This window comes from Aquarana catesbeiana, linkage group LG13 (genome assembly GCF_042186555.1).
Source record: "Aquarana catesbeiana isolate 2022-GZ linkage group LG13, ASM4218655v1, whole genome shotgun sequence".
Lineage (NCBI taxonomy): Eukaryota > Metazoa > Chordata > Amphibia > Anura > Ranidae > Aquarana > Aquarana catesbeiana.
In genome coordinates this window covers 18,205,052-18,224,522 of record NC_133336.1, presented here as the reverse complement: position 1 = coordinate 18,224,522, position 19,471 = coordinate 18,205,052, and the positions used below count along the sequence as shown (strand labels likewise).

The window sequence follows — 19,471 nt, the reverse complement described above, 5'->3', positions numbered from 1 at the left end:
AATAAAATGTGTGCGAAAAATAAAATAAAGGATTAAAAAAAGATGAGGGGTTAAAGTTTAATTCCAGCCCAAAGTTTATTTGAGTTCTGGATGGAGTGGGGTAGGTTAGATCCACCGCCAGGTGGTTGTTGCTGGGCAGATTTCCTCCTATAGGCACACATTCATAAATTACCATAATGGATACAAAGGACACCATATAGTCTGCGCCGGGGCGTTGAAGTTCTTGGATGTTGCAATCACCGGCCAATGTGACCAGTCATGTGCAGGCTCCGGCGCTGGTGATTGGTGGGTGAAGCTGTTGACCAGTGGTGACCCCGCCCCCATTTTTGTGTTTATAGCTGGGAGGAAGGATACAGAGTCACAATCTGCGGACTCATCGTTGTGACAACACTCAGATTGCAGAGGAGAGCAGGTAAGTGATCAGGAGGTCGGCCAGTGTGGGGGGTATAGATCTCCTTTGTATAGCACTTTGAGAAGATACCTCTAAAGCTGTTCTATAAAAGAAAGTTTATTATTAGATTCGATTATTTCTAGATTGTAAACTAACGAGCCGAGCCCTCCTGTATTGGTTTGTATTGTAAGTGTAATGTCTGTCCTCATGTTGTAAAGCGTTGTGTAAACTGTTGGCGACATATAAATCCTGTATTATTATAATAATAATATTATAGATGTACCCTGCTGGAGACAGTGTGGGGGAGGGGGGACCACTTGGGAATAAAGAGATCTGTGTGTGTTGGGGGAGGGGTTCAGTAGAGGGAGAGATCAGACAATGGAGGGATCTGACTAATGCCGGCCATACATGAGTCGAATTCCGAATGGATTTTCTTTTGGAAATCAGATATTTTATGATCTGATGATACCACCATTCTTTTCGAAATTCAACCAAACAAGCCTTCGATTTCTCCTCATGTTGTTACAGAAAATAATTTTCGTGGCCGGGAATCTTCTTCTCCTTCCAGGTCACAGCTCATGCAAAGGAGAGATATGACGATATGGGGGAGGTCATCAGATGTAGAGATCTGACGATATGGGGGGATGTCATCAGATGTAGAGATCTGACGATATGGGGGGATGTCATCAGATGTAGAGATCTGACGATATGGGGGGAGGTCATCAGATGTAGAGATCTGACGATATGGGGGAGGTCATCAGATGTAGAGATCTGACGATATGGGGGGAGGTCATCAGATGTAGAGATCTGACGATATGGGGGGAGGTCATCAGATGTAGAGATCTGACGATATGGGGGGAGGTCATCAGATGTAGAGATCTGACGATATGGGGGAGGTCATCAGATGTAGAGATCTGACGATATGGGGGAGGTCATTAGATGGAGAAACCTGACGATATGGGGGAGGTCATCAGATGTAGAGATCTGACGATATGGGGGAGGTCATCAGATGTAGAGATCTGACGATATGGGGGAGGTCATTAGATGGAGAAACCTGACGATATGGGGGAGGTCATCAGATGTAGAGATCTGACGATATGGGGGGAGGTCATCAGATGTAGAGATCTGACGATATGGGGGGAGGTCATCAGATGTAGAGATCTGACGATATGGGGGAGGTCATCAGATGTAGAGATCTGACGATATGGGGGAGGTCATTAGATGGAGAAACCTGACGATATGGGGGAGGTCATCAGATGTAGAGACCTGACCATATGGGGGATGTCATCAGATGTAGAGATCAGACGATATGGGGGAGGTCATCAGACGGAGAGACCTGACGATATGGGGGAGGTCATCAGACGGAGAGACCTGACGATATGGGGGAGGTCATCAGACGGAGAGACCTGACGATATGGGGGAGGTCATCAGACGGAGAGACCTGACGATATGGGGGAGGTCATCAGACGGAGAGATCTGACGATATGGGGGAGGTCATCAGATGGAGAGATCTGACGATATGGGGGAGGTCATCAGACGGAGAGACCTGACGATATGGGGGAGGTCATCAGACGGAGAGACCTGACGATATGGGGGAGGTCATCAGACGGAGAGACCTGACGATATGGGGGAGGTCATCAGACGGAGAGACCTGACGATATGGGGGAGGTCATCAGACGGAGAGACCTGACGATATGGGGGAGGTCATCAGACGGAGAGACCTGACGATATGGGGGAGGTCATCAGACGGAGAGACCTGACGATATGGGGGAGGTCATCAGACGGAGAGACCTGATGATATGGGGGAGGTCATCAGACGGAGAGACCTGACGATATGGGGGAGGTCATCAGACGGAGAGACCTGACGATATGGGGGGACAGATTGACTGACGGATCTGACAGTGGGGGGAGATCGGCAGATGGGGAGATCTGATGATGGGGGGGGGGCAGGGAGGTCAGCCAGGACTGCAGTGTGGGGGATATAGATCTCCTTTGTATAGCACTTTGAAAAGCTACCTCTAAATAAAGATTATTGTTATTGTTGTTATTATTATTATTATTATTATAGAAGTACTTTGCTGGGGGCAGTGTGGGGGAGGGGGCTACTGGGGAATAAAGAGATTTGTGGGGGGATCAGGCAATGGAGTGATCTGACTAATGCCCGGTACACACGACGAGATTAACGGACAAATGATTGTCCCCTTTTTTTTTTTTTTTTTTTTGAATTCTAATCTCAGATCGAATCTGATGAGTTTACTAAAGTCACGAAAATTCTTGTATGAAAGAATAACAATTCGGAAGTGATGTCATGTGTTGTAATACATTTGTATTGCATTTTCAAATGACAGCTGTACTGATTAAACGAAAATTGTACAACATTTTTTGTTTTCGTGCATGTCTGATTAAATATCGGATGAACTGTCCTGATCGGCTTTTGAAAGCTCTGTACTAACGATCAGCTTATCGTACGATCGCTTCCAAATCTGCATTTTTTGTATGATTTTCTGATCGCGTGTATGGAGCATAAGAAGAGAAGATCGGCAGATGGAGAGAGCTAACAATGGGAAGTGGGGGGGGGGGATCAGCAGATGGAGAGAGCTGATGGGTGGGGGGGGGAGAGATTGATATATTGGCAGATGACAGAGTGATTGGGCTTATATAAATATATCACTAAATAATAGTACTAAAGTACACAGGTTTGCTTTAAAGAAGAAATATTTTTTTCCTAAAGAGGAAATTTTTTTTATATATTACCCAGGGGGATCAGGTGCATATAGCAGATGCTGAGCAGAGTGGTTGGACAGCTAGCGCCCCAACACATCACCCCAAGCTGTCCAATCACGCTTCTAGCAAGAAGACGAATATGTAATGAGGATTGATTGGCAGCCTTTGTCCGTAGCTGCAGACGCATGCCGGGGAGCAGCACCGTCCTTCAGCTTCATTCGTAGATCAGCTCAATTAATAGAACAAGCTAAAGTTCAATCAGCTCTGTGGTGTAGAGTATGTCTACCGGCAGCCGCAGGTCTATCACACAACCCCGCACAGCAGGATGTCAGGATATTGGTTGATCTATAGTAATATGTTACTTGGTGTTAATATCTAGTGGGTGTCTTGGTGTACATGCTTGGACTCCAGTGGGGGTATTGTAGATTGAGGTCTGTGGACCAGAACATACAACCTGAGGAGATATCCCTCATGCTCCCTGTGTATAATCACTCTTCATGTTGTCTCTTCAGGGATCGGATACTTATTTGAAGATGTTTTCAGTAATGCTATTCCTTGGCCTCGCCGTCCTGGCCACCTCCATCCCAATTGAGGACCCAGAAGATGGTGGGAAGCACTGGGTGGTCCTGGTGGCCGGCTCCAATGGTTGGGAAAACTATAGACATCAGGTGAGAGCTCCCGATATCACCTTCTCTCATCAGGGACTCAATATAACAACACTAATTTTCAGATTTTGCAGATATATATGAACTGGCACAAGTCAAAACTTACACTACAGACCACCTTTCTTTTGCATAGAAAGGAAGAAAATCTATTGGCATATTAATTACAACTAATCCCCCCGATGCATAGATATGTATTAGGCGTCACGTATCGGCACTTTACTACAGACAGCCCCCCTGATGCAAAGATATGTATGAAGTGTCATGTCTACTGGAAGGATATATTTTTGCCTAATTCACAAAGTTCAGTAATAAGATTTTATATCAAGTAGCTAATATCACATGCCCAGGTAAGTTCTGCTCTGTTGGATAAGTAATTAGTAGGGATGCACCGAAACACTTTTATTTTTATTTTTTGCATACGCCTATACCAATTACTGATACCGGCCGGTGTTCTGCCGAGGAAGTTCTGCTCGGCGTATAAGTTCCCCCCTCTACTGCGCCTGCGCAGTAGGTATCAGTGGAAATAGCCAAAGCAGAACAGCTGAAAATCAGCTGTACACGGCGCCTGTAAGAGGGCCCCTCGTGGGCTCGCTTCGCTCGCCACGCTTCGGGCACGGCCTCTCTGCACTCGGCACTTTTAGATTCCCCCTCTAGGTCCACTTGGATGGTGGGGAAGGAACCTGGACCCAGAGCACAGGCGCCGTGTACAGCTGATTGAAGCATTTGAGCTTCGGCTATCTCCGGCGGCTGAGAGTAGTATGTACTGCGCAGGCGCTGCGCCTGTGCAGTACAGGCGGGGAACTTATCCGCCGAGGGAACATTCTCAGCAAGACACCGGCAACTGTTTTGTTTACACTTCAGCTGTCAGCAATGATACAAAGTATTGAAAAATTATTTACAAATGAAATACATTTATTTATTTTTAAATGTTGCAATTTTTTTTCAATGTGAAACATGTAAATATACGTTAAAGGTGTAAAAATATTAAAGAGCAAAGCAAACAAAAAAAAAGGTTTAATTATTAATAGTTTATAAAATGGAAGTAAACAAACGAAAAATCAGCAGGAATGTAATAATTAAAGGGAGAATAAGTAGTTAATTAAGGCTGATTAGAGTAAATTAAGGGTTAACCATGTCAGCCCCGGAAGGTTTTACCCCATTAATGACCAGACCATTCTTTGTGATACGGCACTGCGTTACTTTAACTGACTATTGTGCGGTCGTGCGATGCTGTACCCAAATAAAATTGATGTCCCCCCCCGCAAATAGAGCTTTCTTTTGGTGGTATTTGATCACCTCTGCAGTAATTTTTTGCGCTATCAACAAAAAAAATATTTTGAAAAAAAAAACAATATTTTTTACTTTCTGCTATAATACATACCCAATAAAAATGTAAAAATCTAAATTTATTCAACCGCCCCTACTCCCCAGGGGAGTAGGCCCCTACACATAATTGACTACTCAACTGGCCCGGGAGGGCAAAAGTGTGAAATGCTTCAATACGCAAATACAGATTTCATTCCTGACGCCGAGACTTCGCACGAGCTTCAGCATGGGTGCAGTAGGCAGGACAGGGCAGAGCTGAGCACTGAAATGTAGGCACAGATTTCATCTCACACTTGCCTAGTTGGCTGCTTAACCACTTCCTACCCATAGGATGTCATGTGACCTTAGGCTGAAGTGGTGATATCTGGGTGATGCCTGCAGCTACAGGCTTCATTCAGATGAATGTATTTTCAGCCAGAGATTCCCTCTAATGTAAAAGCCATCCTAATAGCTTTTACAGGCAGTGGGAAGGGACGACCCCCCCCCCCCCCGTAGCCCTCCGATGCCATAGATCTGGGGCAAGCTGCACCGTGACCAGGAATCCCAGGTTAGGTGGCTCACCTCATGCACAGTCGCTCCCCAAAGCAAAGATGGCCGCTGCTCCGGAGCTAGGCCAAAGCCGCAGCCTTTCCTAAGGCTGAGGCGGTGGCACGCTCCGCGGAGCGCATGTGTGCCGACCCGAACAAGCTGAACCTTTCGGATCATGGATCGGTGACGTGCCGTTGCACCCCTAATAGTTTGGGGAGGGCCCCTTCCTGTTCCAACATGACTGCTCACCAGTGCACAAAGCAAGGTCCATAAAGACATGGATGAGTGGGTTTGGGGTGGAGGAACTTGATTGGCCTGCACAGAGTCCTGACCTCAACCCCATAGAACATCTTTGGAATGTATTAGAGCGGAGACTGCGAGCCAGGCCTTCTCATCCAACATCACTGCCAGATCCCCACAATTGTGCTTCTGGAAGAATGGTCAAACATTCCCATAGACACACTCCTGAACCTTGTGGACGGCCTTCCCAGAAGAGTTGAAGCTGTTATAGCTGCAAAGGGCGGAGCCAACTCAATATTGAACCCTACAGACTAAGACTGGGATGCCATTAAAGTTCATGTGCGTGTAAAGGCAGGTGTCCCAATACTTTTGACAAAGTTCCTGGGTTCTCCCGTTCCTCCGGGGAGCCCGGGAATGCAGGAAGCAGCTTGGCCATTGAGAGCAGGAGGAACTCCAGGGACATCCGTTCTCTTTTTCTTTATAATGTTGATAACATACAAATCCCTTTTATTTTTTTTGCATGTTTGGTATTTATTTACTTGACACAACCCAATCTTTTCTGTTTTACCAAAAAAATTTGGGTATAATGTGTTTTGTTTACACTAACATTCACTTTATTGTATTTTCTATATCCTGAAAATATGCATTTGATAAATGTCTGCATAAATATTTGTGCGACATAAAAAATGCAGCTCCGCACCATTTCATTCTCCAGGGTCTCTACTTTCAGAGAGTTTATTCTTTTTAGCGGGTTTACATAAAAAAAGATGCAAACTGTAACATGTGCAAAATAAATCAATAATTTGCCCTGGTAGGCGAGTGGTTAAAGTGGAGTTCCACCCAAAAGTGGAACTTCCACTCATTAGATTCCTCCCCCCCTCCGGTGACACAGTTGGCACCTTTCAGGGGGGAGGGGGGTACAGATACCTGTATATTACAGGTATCTGTACCCACTTCCGGCGTAGATAGCCGCAGAATCTGCGGGTATTTACGCCACATCCTGTTCCCCCCCCGCTGCCTGCTGGGAAACACACGGGTCCCAGAGGCAGCAGGGACCATTCGTATTGCGCTGCGCGACTCGCGCATGCGCAGTAGGGAACCGGGAAGTGAAGCCGCACGGCTTCACTTCCTGATTCCCTTACCGAAGATGGAGGCGGCAGCACCCGAGGACGGAGAGACGCTTCGGCCTCGGGTGCCGACATCGCGGGCGCCCTGGACAGGTAAGTGTCCATGTTTTAAAAGTCAGCAGCTGCAGTATTTGTAGCTGCTGACTTTTAAAAATTTTTTTTTCGGTGCCGCTCCGCTTTAAGCTCTGGGGGAAGGGGGAGATCTTTGCCCCTCCCCCATGTTGTCCTTTCTATGGTCGGTGAATGATTGTTGGACTCTTTCTGCTATAACTGTATATAACATTTACCTCTGACGTTGTATTTCCAGGCTGATGTCTGCCACGCGTATCAAATAGTCAGGAAGAACGGCATCCCCGACGAGCAGATCGTGGTCATGATGTATGATGATATCGCGTATAATAGAAGGTAAGTGTTCTGTACTATAAAACTAGAGAACCGTCTGACTTTCTTCTTCATCTGGAGTTCCACTTTAATAAGTCCATAGAAGAGAATGTTGGTCGGTATTGGGATTGGCTCCCACTGCTGTCAATCACAGCCAATGAGGAGCGGGCGAGGGGCGGGGCCGAGCCGTGGCTCTGTTATTATGGGCACACAGAGCAGGGCTCAGGAGTGAGCATGCACCAGTGCCCCCATGGCAAGTGGCTTGCTATTGGGGGCACTGCTTATGGGGGAGGAGCCAGGAGTGCCAGCGGAGGACCTGTGAAGAAGGCCGGGGCCGCTCTGTGCAAAACCATTACACAGAGCAGGAAAATATGACCTTTGTCGACTTTTTTTATAAAGAAAAGCAAATTTTTAATAACCCTGTAACCCCTTGATTACCCCGAGATGTTAACTGCGTCCCAGCCAGTGTCATTAGTACAGTGACAGTGTCTAGTATGAGCACTGATCACTGTATTGGTATCACTGGTGATGTCAGTGGCAGTTAATCAGTCCCCCCCAGTCACCCGCATCTAATTTCTTGGGGGGGGGAATTGCCACGTTGCCCCCCCTGGATCCGCCCCTGCCCCAGTTTCAGTTAGTGTCAGATTGTCCGCCGCACTCTCACAGTCCCACTATAAATTTGGCCGTACATTATACAATTCTCTTGTTCAGTTTCCTTTAGATTTACTTTCAGCTATGTAGGGGAAGGGTCTCCCTGATTGTGTACAAATTGAAAGTGTTCAGGTTTGACCTCCTATTATATGGTTTTAGTAAATCTAAAGGAAAATTGTATAATTTATGGCCAGCCTAAGTCGCTGATCGCTGCCATGAGGCTCCATTCACACCTATGCAGTTTGCTTTTGAGTGTTTCTGCAGTGTTTTTTTCTTTCCCACGGTTTTAGTTTTGTGTTTCTTTTTTGGGGGGGGGGATTTGTTGTTGGGCAGATTTAAAATCTGCAAATCAAAGCAAAATTGTGGTAAAAATGCACTACATGCTTTTCTGCAGCTTCTCAATTGAAGTCTATTGAACCAAAAAAGCAAAAAAAAAAAAAAGCACCGTTTTGCATTTAGAAAATCCCCGAACCTTTCCAAAAATGCAGAGGCACAAAAATGCATTGTTGTGAACGTGTTCCATAGGGACCCATGTTAAAACAAATGTTCTGCAAAAATATTCAATATGCACTTATTTGGGTTTTTTTTTTTTTTTTGCAGCAGAATATATTTTGACATTTATAAAGAAATTTTATTTTTTGTTAATTTTTCTTTTTATTGGATATGTTTTATGGCGGAAAGTAAAAAAAAAAAAAAAAAAATATGAGCGAGACTCTATGTCTCTCTCTATGTGAGATCCTTTTTTCTTTTGTTTACTTTTTCAAAAAATTTCTGTCTTTTTTTTTTTTTTTTTTCGTTTATATATTAAAAAAAACAAAACCCCAGAGGTGATCAAATACCACAGGCAGAAAGCTCTATTTGTTTAAAATAAAAATTTATACAAATTTCATTTGGATACAGCGTTGCATGACCATGCAATTACCAATTTAAAGTAGCGCAATGCTGAATAGCAAAAAAGTGCCTGGTCTAGACATGTGCACTGCCAAAAAAATTTGTCAGTATTCGTTGTGTGGTGTTTTTTTTTATTTTTTTTTTTCGGGTCATTTGTTATGATCGGAAATTTGGAAATTCGGACAAACTAATAATAAATCTTAAATTATAGGTATTGGAATTTCCTTTCAAATTTGGCTGTTAGTTAATGTAACGAGTACAAATTTATCCGAAGTTACAAATTATCGGAAATAACGAATGCCGCATCTAAACGAATGGAACGTAACAAATTAACAACAATGAAAAGACAGTATTATTATTTATTAATTCATTAGGTTCCATTGATTTAGATGTTGCATTTGTTATTTCGGATAATTCGTAACTTTGGATAAATTCGTATTTGTTTTGTATTCGTTACGTTCACTAACCGCCAAATTTGAAATGAAATTCCAATACCTATAATTTAATAGCTGGTAATAGTTATTATTAGTTAGTTATTATTCGGATTTTCGTTCTTATTTTCGTTCTTTTGAATATGCAAATTTTTCATTTTTGGAAAAATGAGTTCAATGTTTTTTCGTTAATTTTGAATATTTCTGAATTAACAAATTTGTCAAATTTCGTCAAACAACGAATTCGGAACGAAACAAATTGCGCATGTCTAGCCTAGTCATGAAGGAGGAGGGGGGGGGACCTTCCAGAGCCGAGGTGAATATGAACCAAATTCCATGTCGGGAATCTCATTGTTCCTAGAACAGGCCGCATGTGATTGGTTTGTGTGCATTCCCTGGGAGGGAAAAATGAAGGATACAGGATTGAGGATTCTTGGGGGAGGGGGGATTAATTTTTTTTTATTTATTTATTTTATTTTTTTATTTTAGGCAGTTGCACAAAACCAATGATTATTACAGAATTTAAAAAAGGTCACAGCATTTAAAACTTAACCTAACCTAAAAAAAATAGAATATATTACAACCTACCAATGTGATGGCTGTATTAGTTTTCTTCCCCCCTTTTTTTTTTTTTTTTTTTTTTCAGGCTTTTCCTTTTTACTTTATATTAACCAGTAAAACATTTGCTTCTGTAATGTGACAACATTCACTCACTTCCCTATATCCAGGGCCGCTGATAATCTTTCAACCAGTCCTGTAGCTAATGGGGCCTGGGCCCAGTACAAAACGGGGGGGGGGGGGCGGGGGGCAGCTTCATTATTTGTTTCTGCTTAAATGAATAAATGGATTTTACTAGACCACACCACCGCCCCTACATGCTTACCAGGGCTTAAATTCCATTTCCATGGGCCCCACCAGGTCAACAGAGGGGCCCAGGATGTGGGGGAATGGGAGGGAATTTATTTAAATTTTTTTTTTTTTTTTTGATGTAGGCAGATAAAGTCAGTCCTGCTGTTCTGCTGCACCCTGGGGGTGGGGGAGGGACGGTGTGCGGGTGGGGTGAAGGCGGGGATTGGGGGAAGCCAATCAGGAAGGCTGTACGGGGGCCCCATGATTTCTAACAGTGGCCCTGCCTATATCTATGGAGGAGCAGTGATGTCCTCCTAGGTTGAGCAAAATACATTTTAAAGTTATAAAGAAGTGTGAGCGGCATGCTAATAATATTCAATGTATTTTTGTGTCCAGGAATCCGACCGATGGAGTCATCATAAACCGGCCCAATGGGACAAACGTGTACCCCGGAGTACTGAAGGATTACACAAAGGAGGTGAGACTCACAATTTTGGTGCTGCAGTGGTTCCCAGCCACACTTCCCACTCGGGGTCAAGACTAGGGGGGCATCATAATAAAAAGGAATGTGCAGAGCAAAAGATGGAGATGGAATGGCAAGAATGCTTCTCTGACATTCGTATAATTTATTTAATTTTTCTTCGGCACATCTGCAAACACGTGCGTGAACACACCATGATTAGGAAGGTATAAGAGTCTATGGGGTTGATTTACTAAAGGCAAATAAAGGCAAATGGACTGGGCACTTTGCAGTTGCTCCCCTATAAGGGCAGTTGCTCCAGAGCTTAGTAAATGAGCAGAAGCTCTGCTGACTTCCATCATCCAATCATGTGCAAGCAAAATGCTGTGTTTTTTTTTTATTTTTTTTATTTTCTTGCACGTGATTGGGTATTGTTTGCAAAGTGAAGCTTTTCCTCATTTACTGGAGCGACTGCAAAGTGCACAGTTTATTTGCCTTTAGTAAATCAACCCCTTTGTGTCCGGTCCCCACATGAGTCTAATGCCTCGTACACGCGATCAGACTTTCCGACAACAAAACCGTGGAATTTTGTTCGAAGGTTGTTGGCTCCAACTTGTCTTGCATACACATGGCCACACAAATGTTGGCCAACAATTACGAATGTAGTGACGTACTACACGTATTACGTGGTTTTTCAGCTCTTTAGCGCCACCCTTTGGGCTCCTTCTGCTAATTTCGTGTTAGTAGAAGTTTGGTGAGTGTTGATTCGCGCTTTTCTTTTTGCGTTTTTCATTTAGCATTATTATTATTATTATTATTATTATTATTATTATTATTATTATTATTATTATTATTATTATTATTATTCTTGATATCACTTGAAAAAAAAGTCTTTGAAAATTTGTTTTCAATAACTCCATCAGTATCACCAGCAAAGCAGCTTCATTATTATCCCATTAAAGAAGAAGAGAATTGTGCGCTGCGTTTGTAGATTTCATAATTTGCCGCGTCACGAATGTTAATTCTCTATTACAAGCGCTAGTTTACAAGACCGACCGCTTCTGCTTCCGAGCATGCGTGAACTTTTGTGCGACGGACTTGTGTACACACGATCGGAAAGTCCGACAACAAAAGTTTGTTGGTGGAAAATTTGAGAACCTGCTAGCCAACATTTGTTGGCGGAAAGTCCGCCAACAAATGTTCGATGGAGCGTACACACGGTCGGACTTTCCGCCAACAAGCTCACATCCAACATTTCCCGTTGGAAAGGCCGATCGTGTGTACGTGGCATAAGGATTGACATGTGCGCAGATCAAAGATAATTTCATGTACCTTCCTAATCAAAAGGCACCCATGCAAGTGCAGATCTGCCACAGGGCTCTGCCAGGTCTGAAGGCACATATGTGCATTGTCCGGCCCATTAAAGATGGAGGAGTTAGGGGTGGGGGGTCTGCGGCTGCTCATTCTACTAGTGTATGGCCAGTATAAGCTTCCCAAAGGCATCATGGTGCAAAGGTGTGGTGTTTTTGTTTTTTTTTTTTGTTTTTTTGTTTTTTTTATGGGGTAGGGGGTAAATAGTGGAGAATGATTAGAAAGACGGAGGGAGAAAGTCTAATAGGGGAGATTGAAGGAAAGGCGTGGGGGGGAGTCAGGATGTGGGGGGTAGAGGTGGTAAAAAGGGGAGAGAATACTGAGATTGTGGGGCCATTCATTATGGGGGGGTTGGGGCCGCAACAATTCCTTGCTATATTTTAAATAGAAAGTGGAAATCCTATCGGTATGGCCACCTTCCGCTAACCAATGAAGGTCTGGATTACTCAGAGCCATTTGGGCCTTTGGGAGACACCAAGGCCAACTCTTCTCGTGGTTTCTCTGTCTGAAGGAGCCATTGAAGATGAAAATGGTTTTACAAGGTCCGGCTATCCAGTCCCAAGTGTGACCTCTATTGCCATGCTGATGATCTCATTGTTCCTGCAACATGCTGCACATGATCCCCCCCGTGCATAGTCCTGTAAAAGGAAAGCTGAACTGGTGTCAGCCTTGAAAGTGAACACAAGCAGCTGATCCCCAGGCTTTTTCCTCCCACCATTAGACCAGTAATGGTCCTACTCTAGATTCTGGGGGACATATCCACCAAGACCCTTCACATTTGTAGAATTTGGGTTGCAGTGGGACCACAGGTACACTTTAGAGGGATGTTGTTGGGTTTCCAGTTCTGTTCCCAGCGGGAAGTCAATGCACCAGACCCAGATCTGTAGGTGGCATTAGGAATCTTCCATTACTTTCCTTTGTTCTATGTTATAGATCCTGGGAAGTAATTATGGAGAATTATTTAACCCTCCGTCATAGCCCTACTTAGATTTCCCTGTCAATATTCCAGCAAAGCTCAGAAAACTAGTTGGATCGCCATGAGAATTTAATATATTTTATTGAAGGACCTTTTATCCCGTGTTGCTGATGATGTGTCTGTTGTGTCTTTGTAGTTCGTCACTCCTAAAAACTTCCTGGCGGTTCTCCGAGGTGACGCGGAGGCGGTGAAGGGACAAGGATCCGGGAAGGTGCTTAGGAGGTTGGTGAATTATTATTCCTCAGTCCTTTGGATTGGGGTCACACATGAGATGGCTGCTGGGGTTGGAAGAGGGAATACGGGCTTCCTGTATGCATCTATGACCCATCCAACAAAGTTGTCCATACTTCTGAAATGTGATGTCCCCTGTTGCCCCTCTCGTTAAAGCTGAATTGCAGGCTTGGCAGTTTTTACATATTTGGACCAATGGAAGTATGTATGTTCCGTGCCTGTGGGATCTTCCTGGCAGCTGGAAGTTAATGTAGTAGACACTGTTACTACAGTATCCACTAGCTTCCAGGTCCTGTGCCAAGTGGCTGCCCTGCTGTCTCCTGAACACAGGAACACGGGCACCATTCAAAGAACCTCCTTTTCTTTCCTTTTTTATCAATTATTACAAAGAGTTCTCTGATTGGATGAGGTAGAAATCTAAACATTCCCCACCTCATCCAATCATAAAATGCTTTGCATTTATAGTAAAGTGAATGGCACCCGTGGCAAACAAGAGACCTCCTGTGTTCACAGGGCAGCCGCTCAGCACGGGACCCAGAGGCTAGTGGAGATCACTGTAGTGAAGTTGTATTGGCAGTGCCCGCTACAGTGATTTCCAGGTTCCAGGGGTCCTAGAGGTATGGTACATAAATGGTTACATTGGTCCAAGCTAGGCCAATGTCACTATATAAAAAATGTCATATCTGGAAATCAGATAAATCTTTAAAACGGAAATTCATTTTTAATAATCAAGGAAAACTCCCCCTCCATCCATGTCTCCATGCTTTTATTTTGCTGATAAATCACTTTGAAACCCCCCCTTAGCATTTCTAGTGGTGGCCATCTTAAGCAAGGCCAGATGATTCATGTGGGGCTTACTAACTGAAATCTACCTGCCCTTAGCTCAGGGATGCCAGAAAAGGAGGGCGTGCTTAGCTGAGAAAGACCCTCCTCCAGATAAAAGGGAAAAAAGATGCCCATGAAGACTCCTGGGACGTATGACCTCATTTTTGCCTAGGCCAGAAACCAGCAAGACTCTGGAGAAATGTAAAAAAAAATTTAAAAATGTAAATATAATGTGGCAACTCTGCTTCGAATAGTAACTCTGCACAGCTTTCAGCTATAACATGACATCACATAATTTGGGTAAGTCACTTTTTTTTCTGTTCTCTTGCAGTGGACCGAACGACCATGTCTTTGTCTTCTTTTCTGATCATGGAGCTCCGGGTTTGCTGGCCTTTCCCAATGACGATGTAAGAACCACCTCAAACCACCACCCCGCCATAGCCACTTCTACCGTTTCCCTACACCGAATCCCATTCTCTTTCATTTCTGCTGGGAGGAAAACCAAGGAAGACACTTTTTAAAGCTAAGACCCAGCTGCTGCTTCTCATAACCCTTTCATGTCCTCCTTATATTACTTCTAATAGAAGATCATAGTCTGCCCCTATACTGCCCTAGCCTGCCCCTATACTGCCCCAGCACGCCCCTTGGATTTGAACATAATGGTATGTCATCTAAATTTTGCATATGGATAAGGTGCTGTTCCATGTAAATCTGACTTCCTGATAAATTTAATTTTAGTTTTAATTATCATTATATAAAATAATGAATGTGGGGGCCTTTTGGTGGGATTATTATTATTATTATTATTATAATTATTATTAATATTATTTTTTTGGGGGGGGCCTTTTCATTGGACCCATCTTGTCTTGGGCCAGCCCTGTTGTGAAGCGTCCTTTGACATAATTCATACATTGTGTCTTTGTTTGTAGTAATCCTTAGACTTGTTGTTCTCCATTGCAGCTCCATGTTGAAGATTTGAACAAGACAATTCAATACATGCATGAAAACAAGATGTACAAAAAAGTAAGTGCCCGATGGTGTCCTAGGAAGTGGCCAGTTTTTATGATCTGCAATGGGGGGGTATTTACTAAAACTGGAGAGCACAGAATCTGGTGCAGCTGTGCCTGGGAGCCAATCAGCTTCTAAATTCAGCTTATTCAGTTAAGCTTTGATTAAAAAAAAAACAAAACTTGAACAGTGGTTCTCTACCTGGGGGTCAGGACCACCTCAGGGGGCAGAATGATAATTTGCCAGGGATCACCGAATCCTGGGCTGTTCCTGAAGCCCGCACTGATCTCCTAGTCGTTTTGCGCCCGCCCAGCAGGGCTGTCCCTGGAGCTCGCGGCCGCCCACTCAGCCTCTTCGCAGCAAACCCACTCAGTTCACGCCATGGCTGGGGGGCAGAGACTAGAGGTCAGTTGACTGGTAAGAATGGGAAGTGGGAGGGGCTGGAGGAGACCCCATCTCCTGATTTCAGCATAGGTGTCACTGTTACGAGACACCGCAAAGTCGGAGACACAGTGGAGTCAGGAACACAGTGAGTAACACTACCTGTGATTACAGTTGCCATTAAAAGTCCCCACTACAGTTCTAAGATCAGCAGATGACCTTGTTCAAGAGCACCTAAGTTGGCTGATCCCAACTCCCCGCCAGCACGGCCACTGACCCCCACCTCCCCGCCAGCACGGCCACTGACCCCCAACTCCCCGCTGGCACGGCCACTGATCCAATTTCCCCCCCTACCAAAGAGTAAAAATAGAGAATACATAAAAAGGAGAGAACAAGAGGGGGAGGAACAAAGAAAGGAAGAGACAGAATAAGAGAACAAGAAAGACAGCTAGAGAGAGGGATGGGGAAAAAAAACAAAAATTTAGGATAGAGAGAGGTGAAAGGGATAGAAAAGAGAACAGAGTGGTACATCCTAAAATGTACCATAAGGGGTTTTAATACTGTACGAGTGGAAGGGACTCAGGGAACGCTAAAAGTCCATGGGTTAAGGGCGCAAATTACTTGTCTTGCCTTGGATGCTGACAATCCACGCTACGAAAATAATTTTACTGTTAGGGGTCCCCACAACTTGGGAAATTTTATCAAGGGTTTACAGTACTAGAAAGGTTGAGAACCACTGACCTAGAAGCTGATTTCTGCACTAAATGTTGAACTCTCCGGGTTTAGTAAATCTCCCCCAATGTATCGGTGTGCTGAGTCTTCTATAGCAGAACCTGTTGGAGTGACATGGAGATATTTCTCTTACAGATGGTTTTGTACATTGAGGCCTGTGAGTCCGGCTCGATGATGAATCACATACCTAACAACATCGATGGTAAGTGCGGCTGGCAGGGCCGTTTGAAGGAATTTGGGGGCCCCAAGCAAAATGGACATGGAGGCCCCCCCCCCGCACGCAAAGCCTACAGGAATCACAGCATAGCGATACAGTTTAAGTATGTATTAAAGCTTTTTGCAAAAATTTACAAAGCAGAGAAAAGACTCTACAGTAGAGTGTTCAGTAGAATCTTTTCTCTGCTTTGTACATTTTTGCAAAAAGCTTTAATAAATATTACCTGATTAAAAAAAGAAGCAATAAGATGGAAATGGGATGGTAAAGAAAGAAAATGGAAAGAAAGCTATGGTAATCGTTTTTATTATGGTTAGCAAACTACTATATTTTTATTACTAAATGGGTCTTGATGACTGCCTCCCCCCACTGTGTTGTTCTTTTTAACTCTCCCTCCCTACCGCGTACCGCGCGCAGGAGATTCAGTTTTCTGTTCCTGGCCGGCCGGACTGACAGGAAGCGAGCACTCGGTTTGTGCACACTTCCTGTCAGTCCGGCCGGGAACAGGAAACTGAATCTCCTGTACCGCACAGACTGCAGGAGGAAGGAGGAGGAGCTCGGCTACGCTCAGGGCCGTCTTTAATGTTGATTGGGCCCTGGGCAAACATTTTTTTGGGGCCCCCCCCTCCATTCTGAGACAAAATCAGTTTACTGCAGCAGATCACGCAGCGATTGCAATTGTTTGCCAGAGGTTACATTCTACAATAGGATAGAATATAAAATAAAGCAATAGTGATATATATATATATATATATATATATATATATATATATAATTTTTTTTTTTCTATGCTTTTCTTTTCTATTATATTCTATAAGTCCTTTCAATTCAAATTCATGCTATACGAAATTCGAATTTCGGAACATGGCTTCTGAAGTTCGAATTTCGTATAGAATGAATTCGAATTCGAATAATAGATAGTAATAATAACTACTAATATTTAGTAATTACTAATAATAGACTAGAAAAACAATAGAACAGAATAAAAAAAATTTCTATTCTTTTCTATCATTTTATATTCTATTCTGATCTTTTCTATTCAATTTTGATTTCAGTCTATATGAAATTTGAATTTCGAAGATGTTATATAATTTTTTCTATTCTGTTCCATTGTTTTTCTATGCTATTCTTTTCTATTCTATTCTAAACTTTTCTATAAGAATTTGAATTCATTCTATGCGAATTTCGAAAGATGGCTTCTGGCTTCTGAAATTTCCAAATTTCGCATACAATGAATTTGAATTTGAATAGAAAAGATTAGAATAGAAAATAATAGAAAAGAATAGACTAGAAAAACAATAGAACAGGACAGAATATAATATAATATAATATATATATTTTATTCTATTCTGTTGTTTTTCTAGTCTATTCTTTTCTATACTGTTCTAATGTTTTCTATTCAAATTCATTTTATACGAAATTCGAATTTCGTAAGATATAGAAGAAAAAATCCGATGGATTCTGTTGTCGGAATGTCCAATCAATGTCCGATCGTATGTACAGGGCAAAACAGTTAAGCAAATTTGAAAGGAAATTCCAATACCTTTAATTGTTTATAGTTTTTTTTTATTAATAAATAATAATAACTATAATAATAATCACTAATTTAATTATACTAGATATTATGAAAAATGAAATGACCTGAATCTAATCGTTTTGTTAAATCGGTTGAATCGTTTTACGTTCTTTCGGGTTTTTCGTTCTTTCGGAATGTCGTTCTTTCCGAGAATTAATTTTCGTATGCATTCACCAAGAGTCTTTCGTTCATTCGGATGCTTACTAACGAACGTGCCAATTTTCACCCGCAAACGAATTTGGAACGAAACGAATTGCACATGTCTATTACAGAATCTTACTTCGAGAATAGTAAACTAATTTACAGCTTTTAGACGATCCCTCAAAACCCCTCTCTTCAGAGAAGCCTCCCCTACCCACACCTAACAACTGTTTTTTTTAATTTTCTCCATCAGCTCATCCCCCACAGTTATTACCTTTTTTGTTTCCACTTGACCCTCCCTTCTAGATTGTAAGCTCTAAGGAGCCGGGCTCTCTGATTCCTCCTGTATTGATTTGTATTGTAAGTGTAATGTCTGCCCTCATGTTGTAAAGCGCTGCGCAAACTGTTGGCGCAATATAAATCCTGTATAATAATAATAATAATAATATAGGAAAATATAGGATTGTCACAGCAGTCAGGAATTCTGAAGCTTTTATTATAAAATGATTAACATATATTGCAAATTTTGCCTAATGCCGTGTACACACGGCCGGACTTTTCGACCGGACTGGCCCAACGGAACAAATCTGTCGGACAATTAGACCGTGTGTGGGCTTCATCGGACCTGCAGCGGACCTTTTCTGTCGGAAATCTGACGCACTTTAGATTTGAAACATGTTTCAAATCCTTCCGACGGACTCGAGTCCGGACAAAAAATCCGGTCGTCTGTATGCTAGTCCGACGGACGAAAAACGATGCTAGGGCAGCTATTGGCTACTGGCTATCAACTTTCTTATTATAGTCTGGTCGTACGTCATCACGTACGAATCTGTCGGACTTTGGTGTGATCGTGAGTAGGCAAGTCCGTTCGTTACAGAGTCAGTCGAAAGTCCATCAGACCTTTGATGCCGAAAAGTCCGCCCGTGTGTACACGGCATAACACTTCTGTTTTGTGTATACAAACATGTAATGTATGGGAAATTATTTATACTGTATAACGGACTGTGACCTGCTGTGTGTCTGAAAATCCTTCCCCAGGACAGATATTGTGAAGTATGGATCATTATCTCTTCTATATTTACATCTTCACATTATATTTTGTAGTTTACGCCACAACAGCCTCCAACCCTCATGAGTCCTCCTATGCCTGTTATCAAGATGACAAGCTAAACACATTTCTTGGTGATCTGTACAGCGTCAGCTGGATGGAGGATTCAGACATGGTGAGTTTTTTTTGTTCTGTACACTCATTAAAATGTCTCAATTTACACCACCAGCTCATCAAGTATCTGGAATAAGAACTGTATGAGCTGTCCAACGGCAGCCAATCAGCTTCAGTGTTTCTAAAGACC

At 43.0% G+C, this 19,471-nt stretch overlaps 1 protein-coding gene across 1 annotated transcript in view; it reads left to right on the top strand.

Moving 5' to 3' along the window:
* Positions 1-332: 332 nt before the first annotated feature.
* The window catches only part of LOC141117275 (legumain-like), a 37,313-nt gene continuing 18,174 nt past the window's right edge, over positions 333-19,471 (top strand). The window contains exons 1-9 of the mRNA XM_073610040.1: positions 333-412; positions 3,628-3,783; positions 7,309-7,406; positions 10,601-10,682; positions 13,148-13,233; positions 14,399-14,474; positions 15,028-15,090; positions 16,324-16,390; positions 19,224-19,342. Of these exons, the coding sequence (XP_073466141.1) occupies positions 3,649-3,783; positions 7,309-7,406; positions 10,601-10,682; positions 13,148-13,233; positions 14,399-14,474; positions 15,028-15,090; positions 16,324-16,390; positions 19,224-19,342 (726 nt within the window). The 5' untranslated portion in view covers positions 333-412; positions 3,628-3,648. The remainder of the gene's footprint in view (positions 413-3,627; positions 3,784-7,308; positions 7,407-10,600; positions 10,683-13,147; positions 13,234-14,398; positions 14,475-15,027; positions 15,091-16,323; positions 16,391-19,223; positions 19,343-19,471) is intronic.